This window comes from Misgurnus anguillicaudatus, chromosome 1 (assembly GCF_027580225.2).
Source record: "Misgurnus anguillicaudatus chromosome 1, ASM2758022v2, whole genome shotgun sequence".
NCBI classification, from domain to species: Eukaryota; Metazoa; Chordata; class Actinopteri; order Cypriniformes; family Cobitidae; genus Misgurnus; species Misgurnus anguillicaudatus.
Genome location: NC_073337.2, coordinates 24018974 through 24037488, shown reverse-complemented (window position 1 = coordinate 24037488; position 18515 = coordinate 24018974). Strand labels below are relative to the sequence as shown.

The 18515-nt window shown below is 35.9% G+C and overlaps 1 protein-coding gene across 1 annotated transcript; it reads left to right on the top strand.

Annotated features, from left to right (window-relative positions):
• The first annotated feature begins 3785 nt into the window (after positions 1-3785).
• Positions 3786-18401, top strand: smo (smoothened, frizzled class receptor). Its single transcript, XM_055190977.2, has 12 exons — positions 3786-4595; positions 5072-5280; positions 5369-5578; positions 10744-10916; positions 11022-11241; positions 11331-11454; positions 11546-11638; positions 13378-13486; positions 13637-13822; positions 13905-14053; positions 14269-14403; positions 15161-18401. Exons 1-12 carry the CDS (start codon positions 4343-4345, stop codon positions 15769-15771), a joined length of 2472 nt encoding a protein of 823 aa, XP_055046952.2. The 5' UTR covers positions 3786-4342; the 3' UTR covers positions 15772-18401.
• The last annotated feature ends 114 nt before the right edge of the window (positions 18402-18515 follow it).

The window sequence follows — 18515 nt, the reverse complement described above, 5'->3', positions numbered from 1 at the left end:
AGTGCTCACATGCGAAGTAAGGGATTTTCCCAATTGTACAAGGGCTTTGTATCTTGATACTGTCTTTTTCTTCATTATCTTCGTTACCTTTATGTTGCACTCTTCATGCTAGATTTGTTGTTATTACTTTTTGTTGTGTTGCCTATTTTTTAAACCAATGTTTGTATATGTTAGTATGCAATGCGTATGCACAAATCTATGGCAAGTTTAATAGTAGACAGTCTTTTGTTTACACTGAGATTAATTTTTTGATTATTTTCAAATGTGCTATTCATTTCAGATTAGTTTTAATTATTTTCATGAAAATTTTGTTAGAAATGTGTTCACAAAATAAAAACTAAACTATTTTGTTTTTATTTAGTTTTAGTAATTATAATTTAGCAGTATACCAGTAGTCTAGTGTGCTATAAATGCAGGTACAGTAGTGTTTCCTGAGTGTAGATAACAAATGAGACAAAAATTTAGCTAAATGGGTAAAGCATATACACAGAACAAAGAGAAGGGCCGCACTTTGCATATAAAACGTATATTTATTAGCATATAAATATATAAAAAGCATATAAAGCATATACACCCCAAAAATTTGTTTTTACTTTTAACAATTTTTTAATGGTTTTTGGATGGTAAACAATCAAAACACTCTTTATCACATAAAGTGTCTATCAAGCTAATGTAGGCTAGCTAACCTTACTGAAAAAATTATGTGTTCATGTCTGTCTAAACACCATATTTTATACATAACTGGCAATATATTATTTCTTTGAAACCTACCTTTAATAGTTTCATTCATGTTTAATAAAGTAAACTCTAGATTTTTCCTGTTTTGATGACTAATTCAGCTGATCTCCCTCACATGAAGCAACAAAGTTAAAAAAAAACTGCACTCACACTGTATATAATTAGCACATATTAAAGACAAACGCTCAGCAAGTCAATGTTTAAAAAAAAAAACTTTCTCAGATCTTTAAATTAGTGACTGTAGGGTGAAAAGAAGTGATTAAACGAATATGTGAGCATGTGGTCTATTTGCTAGTAAAATGAATGTATGTTTTATCTTGATAAGGAAGTTAAACTTGTTGATATTTAGAAAACCTGTGTACTCTTACAGGGTTCCCACGCGTCCTGGAAAACCTATACTGGTTAGAAGGTACTTTGTTAACATACATTTGTGCACAGTAATAATTGTGATAAGGTAAAGGCTAGGGGTCAGTACAGTAAATTACAGCAAATATATATTTGATATACAAAAACTCTTTTTTCGTTTTACAAATGTTGTAAGTTCTTGCATCTCTGTGACAAATTGTCTTGCCCAGCAATCCTTAAACATAGTCACCTATATAGCCTTTTTTTAGTTTCAAGTGATAAGCCATGATGTTCACATGTTAAGGGATTCATTGCAGAGTTTTAGGAAAGATTTATTATATAGGAGCAGGGCTCTAGACTGCGACCAAATGGTATAGCCTACTCTTATTCAGATGTAAGATACTGAGGTTTAGTAAAGAGTAAATTGATTTGTTTGAAGAGAACAGGGAGAGAAGATATGTGTGTGTGTTCTCTGGTGGTCTGTTGTTTGGGAGGCCCTGTACTGCGCAATGATAACTAACCCGCTGCGTAATATTATTGCTCCTGCTGCAGTCATGGTACTGCAGCAAAGTCATTGATTATAACCCCAGAATATAGTTCCTAGCCATTTCAGCCTAGAAAATCACAACTTTTAATTTTCCATCGATCTTAGTACACAATGTAACTACAAAAGAGTTAAGTTTTAAATAGGAAAAATATTGTCACTCTTTGGTTATTTTTGAGCGCGATGCTAATGGTCTAATAGGATTCAATGGATTATGCTAAGCTATGCAAAAAATGGTACAGACAGATTGGCTGAATGGATTCCAAAACGGTAAAAATCAAATGTTTAACTCTAGGGTAGCTGGAAAATAAGCTTATTTTCAAAAAAAGTGGAGTGTCTCTTAAAGTGAAAAGTTAAGTGAAACATGTTGTGTGTGCATTGCTTAGTTCTGCTTGAAATGTAAACTAAAGAATTTAAGGAGGTTTACCAGTGGCAGTTCACCCGTCACTCAACAGAATGTTAAGGCTTAATATAATTTAAACAAATGAGTTACAAAGAAATTCACTCCCCTCACAGTTGTCATGAAGGGCAAAATTAGCTATGTAGGTCAAAATCACTTTTTGTACCAGGCTGTAAACCTTTTATTTTCTGCTTTAAAGTTGGGCATTTTAACATGTGGGGTCTATGGGATTTGACTCCCTCTAGCGGCCCGTCGATGACTTGCAGTTTAATTCACTTCTGTATTGGCTTCATCAGAGAAATCTGAAGAATGCCCGTTGAGAAGAACGCTGTAAAAAAATATTTTTTGGAAAAAGATTGGTACTTAAAAAATAATGTGTTCATGCTGAATTATTTGAGTTAATTCAACTTAAAAATATTAGTTGACTCAAAATTTTTAACAAAGTTAACAAATATTTCTAAGTTCAATTAACTCAACATTTTACCGAGTCCCTAAGGGGACATTGGAGTAAAAAAATCAGAAGTTTAGTTTCATGTGCCCACGAGAAACCCTCACGTGCTCACGCAAACGAGCACAGTTTTTTTTCAACGTTTAGTTTCGTGTGCTCACGCGAAACTCTCGCGTGCGCCCGTAAAACTAGACGCGATAGTTTCACGTGCGCACGCGCTAGTTTCACGTGAGCACCCAAAACTAAACTTTATTTAATTTTTGCTCCATGTCCCCTTAGGGGCTCCATAACATTTTAAGGCAACGCTTACTTTTTAAGTTGAAAAACAAATATTTTTTTACAATGAAAAAATCTACTAGACCACGGAAAAAAAGAAAATCTTGCTGAAGGTAAAACCAAGACCTCAATTTTTTTACATTGAAGGATTCTGTATCATTTTGAATAAGAAAATGGACACCATTTTTATTTTTAAAACAAAATTTTGTTGTCTCACTTAATTCTATTTACTCAATAGTACTGTTGTGCAATTCAAAGGAAAAGCAATGTTGGGGCAGGGGGGCATCAGACTTTGCTTAGGGCCCCCAAAATGGTAAACACGCCTCATCTAAAACTTTGTCTAGTTCTTCTTTGATTCTTTACCTTCTTCTTTTATGCATCTAAAGTGCAGTTGATACAACTTGGTAACAAAAAAAGTGTTACCAATTGAAGTGATTTTTTACAGTGTATTGTATATTAAAATAAAATTCATATTCACTTATATAGTGTATTTTGCCTTGTTTGTAAGATAATTTTGTCAAATAAACACCTTAACTGAATTTAGAGTATACTCCAAATATTATATAAATATTTATATATACTGATTATATATTTATATTTAAATATTATACAAATATAACCACGAACCACAATTTTGATGGCTACTATATATAATTGCAATGTACAATGTAAAGTAAATTAGTCAATATTATAAACAGTACTTGCTGTTGTTTACACCCCTATCTAGAATCTAAATGTCACCAACTTTAATGTGTAAAGAAACAAGAATGAACTTAATACTTATATATCCTCAAAAATGTATTCTTTCATATTTGTTTTGCATGCTAGATGAAAGAGGAAACGTATACAAAAATGTAATCAAAAAGCAGGTTAAACTATCAGATCAGACATCAGGACAGCAATGAGGGAAGCATAAATGTATGGTTTTACTGTAGGCTGGCATTGGTTGTTTTGCCCCAGTATGCGGGGGATGGGAGAGCAGCAGAAGTTTTTGTTACCCCGCACCCCTCCTCCCTCTATGCGCATACCAGAGACAGGACCAAACCGATTCTTGTGTTGAGTCAAGACGTCTATAACACAACTGGATTTCAGGTCAGTTGCGTCTGATGCGCAGATGAGTTTTGACAACATTTCTCTCCCTTCGCTTCGGCTTTAAACTGGCGGGACGGGGGCGCGCTTAAGGGGGATGGAGCGCGCAGTCCCGGGATCATGTTACAATCCCAGACTTTTCAAGGGAAGTTTTTTTCTCTCCAGCAGAAAAGTGGGGGATGGTGAACGATGGTGGATTTCTTCAAACTTTCATGAGTAGAAAAACGCAACGGTAAATAGTTTCATAAAAACTAACGTAGCCTGTGCGCGTTTTTGGACAATGATGAGCTTTTTAGTAACACGCGGGCAAGAAAGAAAACATAAGAAACTTTGGAACAGGCATTTCTTTTAACGGAAAAAAATGTCCGATCAGGAATCTAGGGAATCTTCGCACTTAGGCAACTTTGCATGTATTTGAAAGCGTTGTGCGCGTAACGCGCGTCTAGAGAAAGTTTATTTGGAAACGTTTGATGAAACATTGTTACATTGTCGCGTCTCCAAGATGTCCTCCAAACGCCTGTGCTCCATTGTTGGAGGCTTTTGGATGCTTTGGACCTCAATGGCCGCCCGGGCCGTCATCTTACACCCAAACGAAACGATATTCAACGACTTTTGTAAGAAAACGACAACTTGCGAAGTGCTGAAATACAATACGTGCCTCGGTTCTCCTTTGCCTTATACTCACACTTCTCTGATCCTGGCTGAAGACTCAGAAACTCAGGAGGAAGCCTTTGAGAAATTGGCCATGTGGTCTGGTGAGTTTGTAATATAAATTTAAAACGTAATTCAAAGTTAAATTGTATTGACACTTTGCAGATTCCCCTTTGGAATGTAATGTAATTATTACAGTTTTAAAATGTTTGCTTGATTACTGTTTTGCATTGCATAATAATGCATATTTAATATATGCAAATAACACTTTCATCCATGATGTGACCTTTACATCTGTTATAATGAAAGTCACCCTGCTCTTAATTTTCACAAGTACCTCATAATGGCCAATCCATCCTTTTCCTCTAACATTCACACCTAATCTACAAGTGTTTACTGTTATCTTCCTAAAAGGCCATTTCCATGAACAATTTCCCATGGATATAAAAATGCTCAGTGGGCTATAACATACACTAGATGCAGTATGGCACATTTATACATATATGTTATAACATTATAAGTAACAATGCCAAATTATACCATCATAAACTGCTACTATCTTCAAATCTCTTGTCCCCAGGGCTGAGAAATGCTCCTCGCTGCTGGGCTGTGATTCAGCCATTGCTGTGTGCCGTTTACATGCCGAAGTGTGAAAACGGAAAGGTGGAATTGCCCAGCCAACACCTGTGCCAGGCTACACGCACTCCTTGCAGCATCGTTGAGCAGGAACGAGGCTGGCCTAACTTTCTCAAGTGTGAAGACAACGACAAATTTCCTAAAGGTTGCCAGGTAGGAGAATGTATTACCAGGCCATCAGAAAAGCATTTATTTTTATGCACTTTAAAGTATAGAATATGTGTGACTTTTTTACTTTCAGAATGAGGTTCAGAAGATCAAGTTCAATACGTCAGGACAGTGTGAGGCTCCTTTGGTTAAAACCGATATCCAGGCCAGCTGGTACAAGGATGTGGAGGGTTGTGGGATTCAGTGTAACAATCCGCTGTTTACAGAGGATGAGCATTCGGACATGCACAGCTACATCGCCATGTTTGGCTCCATCACTCTTCTGTGCACCTTCTTTACTTTGGTAGGTGAAGAGAAGATAAGGTAGGGAGGGTTTCAGTGGTCCTCGTAGTCTTCAGGCTCGTGGACCACCAACAGATGTGATTGTCTGATGCATATATTTTGCTTCCTAAATGAGTTTTCAGATTTGTTGGGTGAACTGCTACCAAAATACGATAAACTGTTAATTCTTGGAGACTTTAATATACATGTGTGTTGCACTGTAGACTCTTTAGCTAAAGAGTTTCTGATGTTGATAAATGCTTTCGATCTTGATCAACATATAAATGTACCTACCCATCAAGGTGGACACACTCTCGATCTTGTGCTATCACATGGGATTTCTCTTTATGACCTGGAGGTAGTGGATAACGGGTTTTCTGATCATAAATGTGTTATGTTTTCTATTCCTTCGCCGCCAAACGCTGTCATTTTTAAAAGACAGGTTCGTAAATCACGATTGATAAACTCTACTACAAGTACAGTCTTCTCATCAGCCTTCTGTGATATTATGCAAGTTGTGGATATAAATCAGTATGAATTAAGTGCAGGGGAGCTTTTGTCAGAGTTCAATTCTACGTGTGTGAATGTTTTAAACACAGTTGCTCCAGTAAAGGTTTTAAAATCAAATGTAAGGGCCGAGCCGTGGATTGATGACAATGTTCGCTCCTTGAGGCAGCTCTGCAGAAGAGCAGAGCGTAGATGGAAGAAAGATAAACTTCATGTGTCTTTAGAAATATTAAGGGAGTCACTGTTAAAATACCAAAAGGCATTGAGAGCAGCAAGATCCAGCTATTTTACAAAACTTATTTCAAATAACTACCATAGACCAAGAACTCTTTTTACGGCTTTTAACTCTATTATAAATCCACCCAGTTATGAGCATCCTGCAGTATCAAAAGCTCTGTGTAACGACTTTCTTACATTTTTTGTCAATAAGATTAGTGACATTAGATCGGGTATTTTCTGTCTTTCTATTGACCCTTCTATCTCTATAGCTTGTGTGACAGAATTCAAGAAGTTTGAACCTATTTCGCTCTCTCATCTACAAGAAATAGTAGGTCAGCTAAAGTCGTCAGGTTCCATTATGGATGCCATTCCCTCATTTCTTTTAAAACAAGTATTTGATGCGGTGGGACCTTATCTTTTAAATATAATAAATCGATGTCTGGAAACCAGTACAGTACCAGAAGAGCTGAAACATGCAATAGTGCGGCCACTTCTAAAGAAACCAAATTTAGACTTAAATGTTTTGGCAAACTTTAGACCTGTTTCAAATTTACCTTTTATTTCAAAGATTTTAGAGAAAACAGTGTTGCAACAACTGCAGAGTTTTTTGGATAAAAATAAGGTTTTTGAGATTTTTCAATCAGGTTTTAAAAAGTATCATTCGACAGAGACTGCACTCCTGAAGGTCCTAAATGATGTTTTAATATCTGTTGACTCTGGGGTTAGTACCATACTTGTACTGCTTGATTTGAGTGCGGCGTTCGATACAATAGACCATTCTATCCTTCTTGCCCGCTTAGAGCATTGTGCGGGTATTAAAGGTGCTGCACTAGAATGGTTTAAATCTTATTTGTCAAATAGGAAGTTTACTGTTAACATTGGGGAATATTCGTCAGAGGCGGCCGCTCTAACATGTGGTGTTCCTCAGGGATCTATTTTAGCTCCTATCCTCTTTACATTATATATGCTCCCATTAGGATCCATTTTTAGGAAACATGGGTTGTCATTTCATTGCTATGCAGATGACACCCAAGTTTATTTACCCCTTAAACCTAATACTGATGGCTTGGAAACACTTAGGGTTTGCTTATCTGAAGTGAAAGACTGGTTATCATTAAACTTCCTGAATTTTAATGAAAATAAAACTGAAACAATAGTTTTTGGTGCTATAAACTCCCCTAATCAAATAACATTAGGTAATTTAACTATACCTGCAAAGCCTTGGGTCAAGAACCTGGGCTTTGTTTTTGATGATGGCTTAAAATTTAATAAGCAAATAAACACAGTGGTTAAATCATGTTTCTTCCAGTTACGTCTTTTAGCTAAAGTTAAACCTGTTTTATCTTTTAATAATTTTGAAAGATTAATTCACGCATTTTTAACATCAAGACTTGATTATTGTAACTCACTGTATTTTGGGATAAGTCAAACAGCATTCTCCCGATTACAGACTGTACAAAATGCGGCGGCAAGACTTCTGACAGGAACAAAAAAACGAGACCATATTACTCCTGTACTACGCTCTCTGCACTGGTTACCTGTACGGTACCGGGTTGATTTTAAAATTCTTCTCTTAGTATTTAAATCTCTTAATGGTATGGCCCCTCCTTATCTCTCCGATTTGTTGACTGAACACTATCCAGTCATGTCTCTTCGGTCAGCCAATCAGAGACTGCTACGTATTCCGAAAACAAAACTGAAAAATAAGGGAGATCGTGCTTTCTCGATAGCTGCCCCCAGACTGTGGAATGCGTTGCCTGTTAGTATCCGCTTTTCTCCTTCCATATCGGTTTTTAAGGTTAGGTTGAAAACTCACCTTTTTGGATTAGCATATGGTTCAGGATGAAATATGTTGTATATTTATCTTGTGTTTGTATGGTGTTTTACAGTTGTGATTCTTTTTTTTTTAATCTATTATGTATAATTTTTTAGAGTTTTTATTGATGTGAAGCACACTGGTCAACTAGTGTTGTATGTAGTAGTGCTATACAAATAAAGTGACATTGACATTGACATTGACATTGACATTTTTTTTATTAAAAAGCACTTTTACAATCTGGCAAGCTTTAGTGTGATTGGGCAACCATACACAATTTTTGGGAGTAAGAGGATGTATGGTTTTTGTTTTGGTTTGCGTAGAGAAAAAATGTGTTTATGTGCTACTAGGTGGACAAAATGTGAATATAAATTGATATTATTCCCAATGAGCATCAAAGTTTTGTTTCAGTCACTGGTTTAACATTGATTTCAATTTTTGACATGGCTTTATTGAAGGGATGCACCAATACCGATACTCGATACCACATTTTCTAAAGTACTCGTACTCGTTAAAAGTCCCCCGATACCGGGGATCGATACCACGGCCTGAGAAATGTCTATGTTTGAGCGGCGTGTAAGGGGTTAATGCCTCTTGTGTTGTCCAAAGAGGCAGAGTTTACAACATACTGGAGAACTAGTCCCTTGTTTTTTTGTTAAATTATATGACTAAAGCTGTTCCCTGTAAATTTAAATCATGTTTTTTTTATTAAGTACTCAGTATCGGTATCGGCAAGTACTGAAATGCAAGTACTTGTACTCATATTCCAAAAAAGTGGTATCGGTGCATCCCAACTTTATTCAGTGAAAATTAAAGGGACACTCCACTTTTTTTGATAATATACTCATTTTCCAGCTCCCCTAGAGTTAAACATTTGGTTTTTACCGTTTTGGAGTTCAGCTAATCTTCACGCTAAAAAATAACCAAAGAGTTTGGATGTTTTTCCTATTTGAAGCTTGACTCTTCTGTGGTTGCATCGTGTACTGGGACCAACAGAAAATTAAAAGTTGTGATTTTCTAGGTAGATATGGTTAGGAACTATACTCTTATTCTGGCGTAATAATCAAGGACTTTGCTGCCGTAACATGGCTGCAGCAGGCGCAATGATATTACGCACTGCCCGAAAAATAGTCCCCTGCTATTTCCGGCTGCTGCGTAATATCAGCTCAACTTTTAATTTTCTGTCGGCCTTAGTACGCGATGTAATTACAAAAGAGTCAAGTTTTAAATAGGAAACATATCCAAACTCTTTGGTTATTTTTTAGCACGATGCTAATGGTCTAATCGGATTCAATGGATTATGCTAAGCTATGCTAAAAGTAGTAGTGCCATACCTGGAGATCAGTTGAATGGATTCCAAAAAGGTAAAAATCAAATGTTTAAAGGATTAGTCCATTTTCTTAAAAGAAAAGATCCAGATAATTTACTCACCACAATGTTGATGTCTTTCTTTGTTCAGTTGAGAAGAAATTATGTTTTTTGAGGAAAACATTGCAGGATTTTTCTAATTTTAATGGACTTAAATAGAGCCCAACATTTAATACTTAACTCAACACTTATCAGTTTTTTTCAACGGAGTTTCAAAGGACTATAAACAATCCCAAACGAGGCATAAGGGTCTTATCTAGCAAAACGATTGTCATTTTTGACAATAAAAATAACAAATATACACTTTTAAAGTACAACTTCTCGTCTAGATCTGGTCGTGATGCGCCAGCTGACCCCACGCAATACGTCATGACGTCAAGAGGTCACAGAGGACGAATGCGAAACTCCGCCCCAGTGTTTACAAGTGTGTTGAAAGAGGACCGTTCCTACATTGTTGTATGTCTTTGTGTCAGTTTATTGTTTACAATGGTCCGCAAATGTGCGTTTTATATATGTAACACGTGACCTCCCTACGTCACTACGCATTTACGTCCTAGACGAAAAGCTGTGGTTTAAAAGTACATATTTTTTATTTTTCTTGTCAAAAATGACAATCGTTTTGCTAGATAAGACCCTTATGCCTCGTTTGGGATTGTTTATAGTCCTTTGAAAAAAAACTGTTAAGTGTTGAGTTGAGTATTAAAGTCCTTTAAATTAGAAAGATCCTGCAATGTTTTCCTCAGGAAACATAATTTCTTCTTGACTGAACAAAGAAAGACATCAACATTTTGGATGACATGGTGGTGAGTAAATTATCTGGATTTTTCTTTTAAGAAAATGGACTAATCCTTTAACTCTAGAGGAACTGGAAAATTAGAGTGTCCTTTAAATGTATCAAGGTTATTTTTCACAAAATGTTCTTTACATTATGTAAGATGGTTTTATGTAGAAAACATTAAATCACAAAAAGTGACTTTAGCTGGCATGTTCATAAATTCTTTGTAATTCTTAGAAATCAAAAATTACTGAAAGATAAAAGGGAATTTTTGTATCTTTTCCAATTCTAATGAACTTAATTTTTTCTCTCATGAGCATTTCTTTACCAATGTATAATACTACGATATATGCATAAGTTAACAGATTAAAGACAGACTGCTTAAGATAATCACATTCCCTAGCTCAGCAATGTGTGTGCAGTATTTTTTACACAGAAGTTGTGCAAGTTTGTGCTGCAGTTATTCATTTTGCATCTCATTCCTACTCCCAATTTCCCACAGGCCACGTTTCTTGCCGACTGGAAGAATTCCAACCGTTACCCTGCTGTCATCCTCTTTTACGTCAATGCTTGTTTTTTTATCGGAAGCATTGGATGGCTTGCTCAGTTCATGGACGGAGCTCGCAAAGAGATCGTGTGCAAAAGTGACGACACCATGCGGCTTGGAGAGCCATCGTAAGTATGATGAAACAATGGGAAATTTACCTTTTAGAAAAACAGATTACAGATAATACTTAATACTTTTGACTTTAGGATAAGTTTTCCATGGCTTTTTTCCAGGTCCACCGAGACGCTATCATGTGTGATTATATTCGTCATCGTGTATTATTCTCTCATGTCCGGGGTCATCTGGTTTGTTATGCTCACCTACGCCTGGCACACATCTTTCAAAGCCCTCGGCACCACCCACCAGCCCTTGTCTGGAAGAACGTCCTATTTCCACCTTGTCACTTGGTCCATTCCTTTCATACTGACTGTAGCAATACTGGCCATTGCAGAGGTGAGATGGCTTATAACAATTTTACCATGTCGTTTAACTTTGTGAAAGTGCTGTTTTCTCATCTTTTTGCATATTGGACTGTTTTGTAGGTGGATGGAGATTCGGTTAGTGGTATTTGCTTTGTCGGCTATAAGAACTATAGATACCGTGCTGGGTTCGTTCTGGCTCCCATTGGTGTGGTCCTCGTCATTGGCGGCTATTTCCTAATACGGGGTAAGAGAGATAAGAGAGATTGTAGACGTTATGAAGAAAGTTACTTAAGCATATTTGTCAGTGTGGATTGATCATGTCACTTGTTTTCCAGGGGTTATGACGTTGTTCTCTATTAAGAGTAACCATCCAGGGCTACTGAGTGAAAAAGCTGCTAGTAAAATCAATGAGACCATGCTGAGACTTGGTAAGCTTCGATTCCTCTTTTCATGAAATATAAACATAACATTATTTTGCATAACATATGAGTTTGTGCTGTGTGTAAATATTATGTATATTTAAACACACGCACATACATATATATATACATTTAAGAAATGTTGTATTTATATATTTGTTTTTTATTCATATATAATATAGAATATATGAAAATATAAATAAATATATATACACATGTAAATGTTTCTTATATACATACATGAATGCGTGTGTATTTATATATATACATAATAATTACACAGGGCACAAACTCGTATGTTATGCAAAAAAATACTTTTATTTTGTATCAGATTAATTGTAATTAATCTTTGCCCAGCGCTATTATAAACAGCTTGATTATGCAAGTTTATGTAACCTACTTTTTAAGTTTTGACTTATAAGTTGACTTAGAAAAACCAGTTAAAATAGTTTAATATAACAAAATATAAAATATATATATTTTATTTCAACCAAATATAATATAAATATTATCATATAATATATTATATAAACATTATATAGAATACATTATTAAAACCTATGCACATCTAGTTTAAAAAGTGATTTTTAACTTTTATATTAAAGTTGTAGCATTAAAATGTATCAAACATACTTTAATTTCTTTAGTAATGGCTTTTTATAGGTTAAAAATACAGGACAAAATTTGCTTCGGATAGATTTCATCCCTAGTTTGCATAGTAGGGCTGCACAACATTGAAGGATAACTTGCTAAATGAAACAATATATGATGTGTACTACAATAATGCTTTAAGTTGAAAAGTAATAATAAAATATATTTTAAAAACTAAAAGGTGGGCAACGATTAATCGTGATTAATCGCATGCAAAATAAGAGTTTTTGCATAATAAATATGTGTGTTTTGTGTCATTATTATGTATATTTAAACTCAATACATTTCACAAATAAATTTCAGAGTTTTTTAATTTATATATCAATGTTTTTAATTTATATATAATATAGAATATATTCAAAATATAAATACATAAATATTTATACATACTTACATACATACATGAATGCGTGTGTATTTATACATAAAAATTACACACAGCTCACACTCATATATTATGCAAAAATCACTTTAATTTTGTATGTGATTAAACGCGATTAATTGTTGCCCATCAGTCTCTCTGCTACCTGCATCGACTTAAAAATCTGACTTTGCATAACTTTTTAAGTATTAAAATATTTGGTTATTGCGATTGCGGTGTATGTATTGCGATATGCCCGCGGGTCATCATCGCTGTTTTTATTATTGTTATTTCCCCCCCCCCTCAATATTGCACTTGTGTACCTTGCTGCCCTAGTGTATAGGATTAGTGAATACAAAGAATACTTGTGGTGATTATTTTTATTTATTTATTTATTTATTTAAGAAATTGTTCACCCAAAAATAAAAAATCTGTTATCATTACCCTCAAGAACATATTTTAAAAATTTTTACAAAGCAGATCTGGGGCACCATTTACTAACATAGTAGGAAAAAATAATACTATGAAAGTCAATGGTGCCCCAGATCTGTGTGGTTCAAAATATCTTCATTTGTGTTCAGCAGAACAAATAAATATATACAGTTTGGTACAACTTGAGATTGAGAAAATTATTATTTTTTTAATTTTGTGGTAAACTATCCCTTTAAACTCCCTGAAATTTTCATTTTAAGATCTGTATGTATGGTTATATGTAATTGTCTCTTTGTGTTTTCAGGTATATTTGGATTCTTGGCCTTTGGTTTTGTTTTAATCACTTTCGGCTGCCATTTCTATGACTTTTTCAACCAGGCTGAGTGGGAAAAAAGCTTCAGGGAATATGTACTGTGAGTCTCATCTTATGCAACTTATCCACTACTGCATTTTTTCTAGCTAAAAGATATGTCAACAATTGTCACTTAAAGTAGTAAAATGCCGTCTAAACAGTTTCTGATGTCTAACCTAAATTGTTTTTTTGGCTGTCGTTTTCGATACAGATGTGAAGCTAACGTCACCATAGCTCATCAGACGAACAAGCCCATCCCAGAGTGTGCCATCAAGAACAGGCCAAGCTTGTTGGTAGAGAAGATCAACCTCTTCTCAATGTTCGGCACAGGCATCGCCATGAGCACGTGGGTTTGGACGAAAGCCACCATCCTTATCTGGAAACGTACCTGGTGCAGGTAGCTAACAAAAATTTATCTGATTTAATTGTAATATTGATAGAATTAAGAGTAATAAATAATTTTTTTCTTTCAATCTAAGAATCATTGGACGTAGTGATGACGAGCCCAAACGCATCAAGAAGAGCAAGATGATCGCCAAAGCGTTCTCAAAGCGAAAAGAACTGCAGAAGGATCCCGAAAAAGAGCTGTCCTTCAGCATGCACACCGTCTCTCATGAGGGACCTGTGGGTAAGCAGAGTTCCCACGGTCATGGAAAATTTATGGAATTAGGATAGTTGGAAATCATGGAAGTGTCATATAAAGTAATGCTTAGCTGAAAAATATTTAATTGGCTTGGATGATGTGTAGAAACATAAATGAAATTGGACACAGACATTTATTTTTAGTGTTTAATCTCTGTTTTAGACATAAATAACTTTTGACTTGTTAACCTTTTTGAACAGCTGGTATCAACTTTGACCTCAATGAGCCGTCAATAGAAATGTCTTCTGCGTGGGCCCAACATGTGACAAAGATGGTGGCTAGAAGAGGTGCAATCTTACCTCAGGACATCTCAGTGACGCCCACCGGTACACCTGGTTAGTATCTGCTAAAATTTAGATTTGTTATTAAATAAAAAATTAATCTGTGCATGTTTTTTTATCATTTTTTGTGCATGTTTTACAGTGTAAATAAATTCAAGTATAGCCTAACACAAATATCTGTAAAAAAACGTCATTTTAAAAAGTTGCTTAAAGGTGCAGTGTGTAATTTTTAGAAGGATCTCTTGACAGAAATGCAAAATAATATACAAAACTATATTGTCAGGGGTGTATAAAGACCTTTTTATAATGAACAGTTATGTTTTTATTACCTTTGAATGAGTCGTTTTTATGTACATACACCGAGGGTCCCCTTACGTGGAAGTCGCCATTTTGTGACGCCATGTTTCTACAGAAGCCCTTGGCGGACAAACTTTTTTTACTAAGTTGTCTCCGACAATGACATGTTTTTCCGGTTTCGGCTACCGTAGCTTCTCTATGCGTTTCAAAAGCGAGGGGTGAGTAGTGGACTGAGCCGTTGGTTGCAATTTGCAACCTCACCACTAGATGCCGCTAAAATTTACACACTGCACCTTCGACTGATCATATAATTTTTTTTAGAATTTATTAAACATAATCAAATGGATCTGAGAATATTATGCTCTTATTGGAAAGCATAATCATATTACCCAAAATATTGAATAAACAGAGTTTTATGAATGACTGGCATTCCGATTCCCTGGAATTCCGCTGCTGCAAATTCCATGTTGGACGGACATTTGTATGCATTAATATGATATATTTCTCCATACAGTTCCGCCTCCCGAGGAGAGGAACAAACTGTGGCTGGTCGAAGCAGAAATTTCTCCTGAAATGATTAAAAGAAAGAAGAAAAAGAAAAAGCGCAGAAAGGAGGAACGACCAGTGGGTCCTGCGGAGGACGAAAGGAACGCTACCTACCACAGACGGGAATTTGGTAACAGTGCTGTACCGCGTCTTCCAAAGTTGCCAGGTCACCGCAGCCTGGTGGCAAACCTGTGGGAGCAACAGCAGCGACGACAGCAGGAAGAACAAGATGTGCTTCCAGGGGCCTTCCCAGAATACCGACCTTCCTGTCCTCTTCCCTACCAGCAGAGATACGGTGGACTAGGATACCACCCTTCCAACCTATGCAACAAACCCTCCAGCCTTCCTATTGCCAATCCTCTGACACTTAGAAATAGCATGCAAGATGACTCGGATCGCTTCCAGCAATCATCATGGCAACCGAAGGGATTTTTCCGCCACACTGGGCCGGAGACTTCTGTGATGGATACTGGCAGGACTGCTGTCGTGCCACGAGGAGATGGGAGGCGTGCCGTTCCCATACACTCAAGAACCAATCTTATGGAGGCTGAGCTAATGGATGCAGATTCGGATTTTTAAGTGCTTCGAGATGTTAGTACTCATAAAAGTGCTGGATGCTTGGATTTACATGCCAAACAATAACGTGGAGCCGAACTTTTTGGAAGGATATACTATGAAACGCATCATAATCTATGATTTGGATTTAACAGTGTGCTTTTGTACAATTTCATGTGTGCAAATTCACAGTTTTGTTTGCTATCTGGGATTTTATGGCAGGTGTGCCATGGGGCTTCAATGCAAGAATGCCTCGCAATTTATTGATCTTGGATTAAAGTGGAATAATTTCTGCTCCTAAACATATAGTCCCGCCCCAAACTCACGCCATTGGTTGAGCCAGTGTTGCTGTTTTTTTGCTGTTAAGGACGCTTGGTTTGACGAAAAACAGGTGCTTTCTTATCATTCGTTTTGCTCAATGAAGACGGACTACAGTAGGAGCCAACAGAAAAGAAGCAGTCCACATGCTTAAAGGCGGGGTGCATGCTTTTTGAAAAACACTTTCAAACAGGAGTCGGGCCGACTACCAAAACACACTTATAGCGTCTACTAACTGACATCGTTGCCTGGGTTGCGTATGTGTGGGGCGGGTCTATGCACCCCGCCTTTAAGGCCGAAGAATGGTTAATTTTTACGTGTGATGCAATTTTCATCATCATAAGAGTACACGCGTACTGTACTGGCACGACCGGATTTTTTTAACCCTGCGTACATTGCATTGGTCACGCATCATGCGTGTACAAGAATGCATTATGCAGTCCAGGAGATGCATTGCATTTTGTCTGCGTACACATACGAGTTAAATAAATGATGCTTTGCAAGGCTGTTTGTTTGACCGCCCGTGTACGTTTGTGACTTTGCTTACACGTAATAAACAGACTATACTTCAGGTTGTACTGTATCTGTTTTAACAGTTGCCACAGCTTTCCAGACTGAAAGTAAGGGAACTGACAAATTTGGTACTTTGTTAGGGAAAAGAGTTTATTAAAAGTTATTATTGTTATATTGCCTGGTGCAATCACAAACAAGTCCACCTCTTTCATTCAAAGAGTAAGAGAGAACAAAGGGCATTGTTTTTGGTCAAAATATGATATGAGTCGATTGTATGGTAGCTAAAAATTCCAGCGGTTACTTGAGATTACATTTACATTTATTACTGTACAGCGCTATTAAAATACTATTTTTGTACTTTGTTTTTCCACCATTTTTTTATATTATGTCACATTGTAAATACTTTTGAAAACATATTTTAGTATCTCACGCCCTTTGAAAGGTTTTGGAAAGGTTACATATTTGGAAATCCTGGATGCCCTTACAATAGTTACTATAGTTAATACCCCCAAAAATACACAATGCATGTAGTTTACATAACTTATAAACCAGCTGTAATTATTTAACTTAATTTGTTAAGTTGAAGTAAAACAAAAACTTATGATGATATGATTTTATTTTTTTACAGTGTAGTTACTACAAAATGATCATGGTTAGGGCTTCGCAAAAATATAGATAGAGCTATTTATCATGATATTTTTTCTACGTTAGTGTATCGGTATTTCAATTTCTACTATTTTTAAAACAAATAAAAAACGAAATCCCTCTGTGTGCGTCAAACAAGCTCCTTCGCCGCTGCTGTAGTTGTCGCTGTCCATATACCGCCATTCAGCCGATGTTTCAGAAGTTAGCGGAATTGAGAAAATGGCAGAAAATTTTTAAAGCCTTCAGCTTTCAAAGCGACGTGTGGAAGCACTTTGGCTTTAAAAAAAATATTTTTATTTTTTAGAAAAATTCAGCTTTTTTTACATTTTTGATAAAAAAAGAAAAAGAATTGCAATGTATCGCAGCATGCCACATATCGTATTGTGATACTGGTATAATGTCCCATGCCAATACCCAGCCCTAATCATGGTTCTGCTAAAAAAAAACTAGTTAAACCATAGTTTTGCCAATGGTAATCAATACCCCGCCCCCCAAAAAACACAGTTAATAAAAAAAATAGATTTTTTTGCTCTGTGTGCAGTTGGTTTGAGGTGACGCTCATTGACACTTTTATTATTTTTCTTTTAAAAACTTTGATCTGTGTTAGTATCAGTGGCAGTATTAACAAAACTGCAGCTGTGCCGCATTTTATCGACAAACTGAAGCTGTCCTTCAAGAATGTATTTAATGAAAATGTTTGTGCTGTGTGTGATAATTCACCCAATCACTGTTGCTTTTGTTTTCGTATAATAATGAGTTTGTCTTTATCAAGAGCTACAAGTACCAACACACATCATTTTTATTTTACATTACATACTCTTTTGTGTCAGTATTTTTGTGTGTTTGTGTAGATCTTCCTCTGTGGGTCTCATTTCAATGTATATATTGTAGTATGGACACACAATTAAATAATACATTTTTATGCACCATGTACCCTTGAAGCTTTGCCACCTAAAATAAGTTTTATCGTGATTTCAATTTCATGTCACCATGAGAATATATTTTCTTTGTGTATTAAAACACGGTCACATGTGGCGATGTTTGTTTTAAAACGGTATTAAGATCTAAGGTATAGAGACGAGTCTTAACGTATGATCAATGACAGCTATACGTAAGTGTTTTTAAAAAAGTGGTCATATTTGTAAGTAGTTTATACAAATAAACACAAAATTATTTTATTGTGTCTGCGTTGCTGTTTATTCTCAAGGCAAAAATGAATTATGTGATTATGAGATAATGCTACGATTACGGTATATTTAATTTAGAATTGTTTCTAAAAGAACAATGGAAAG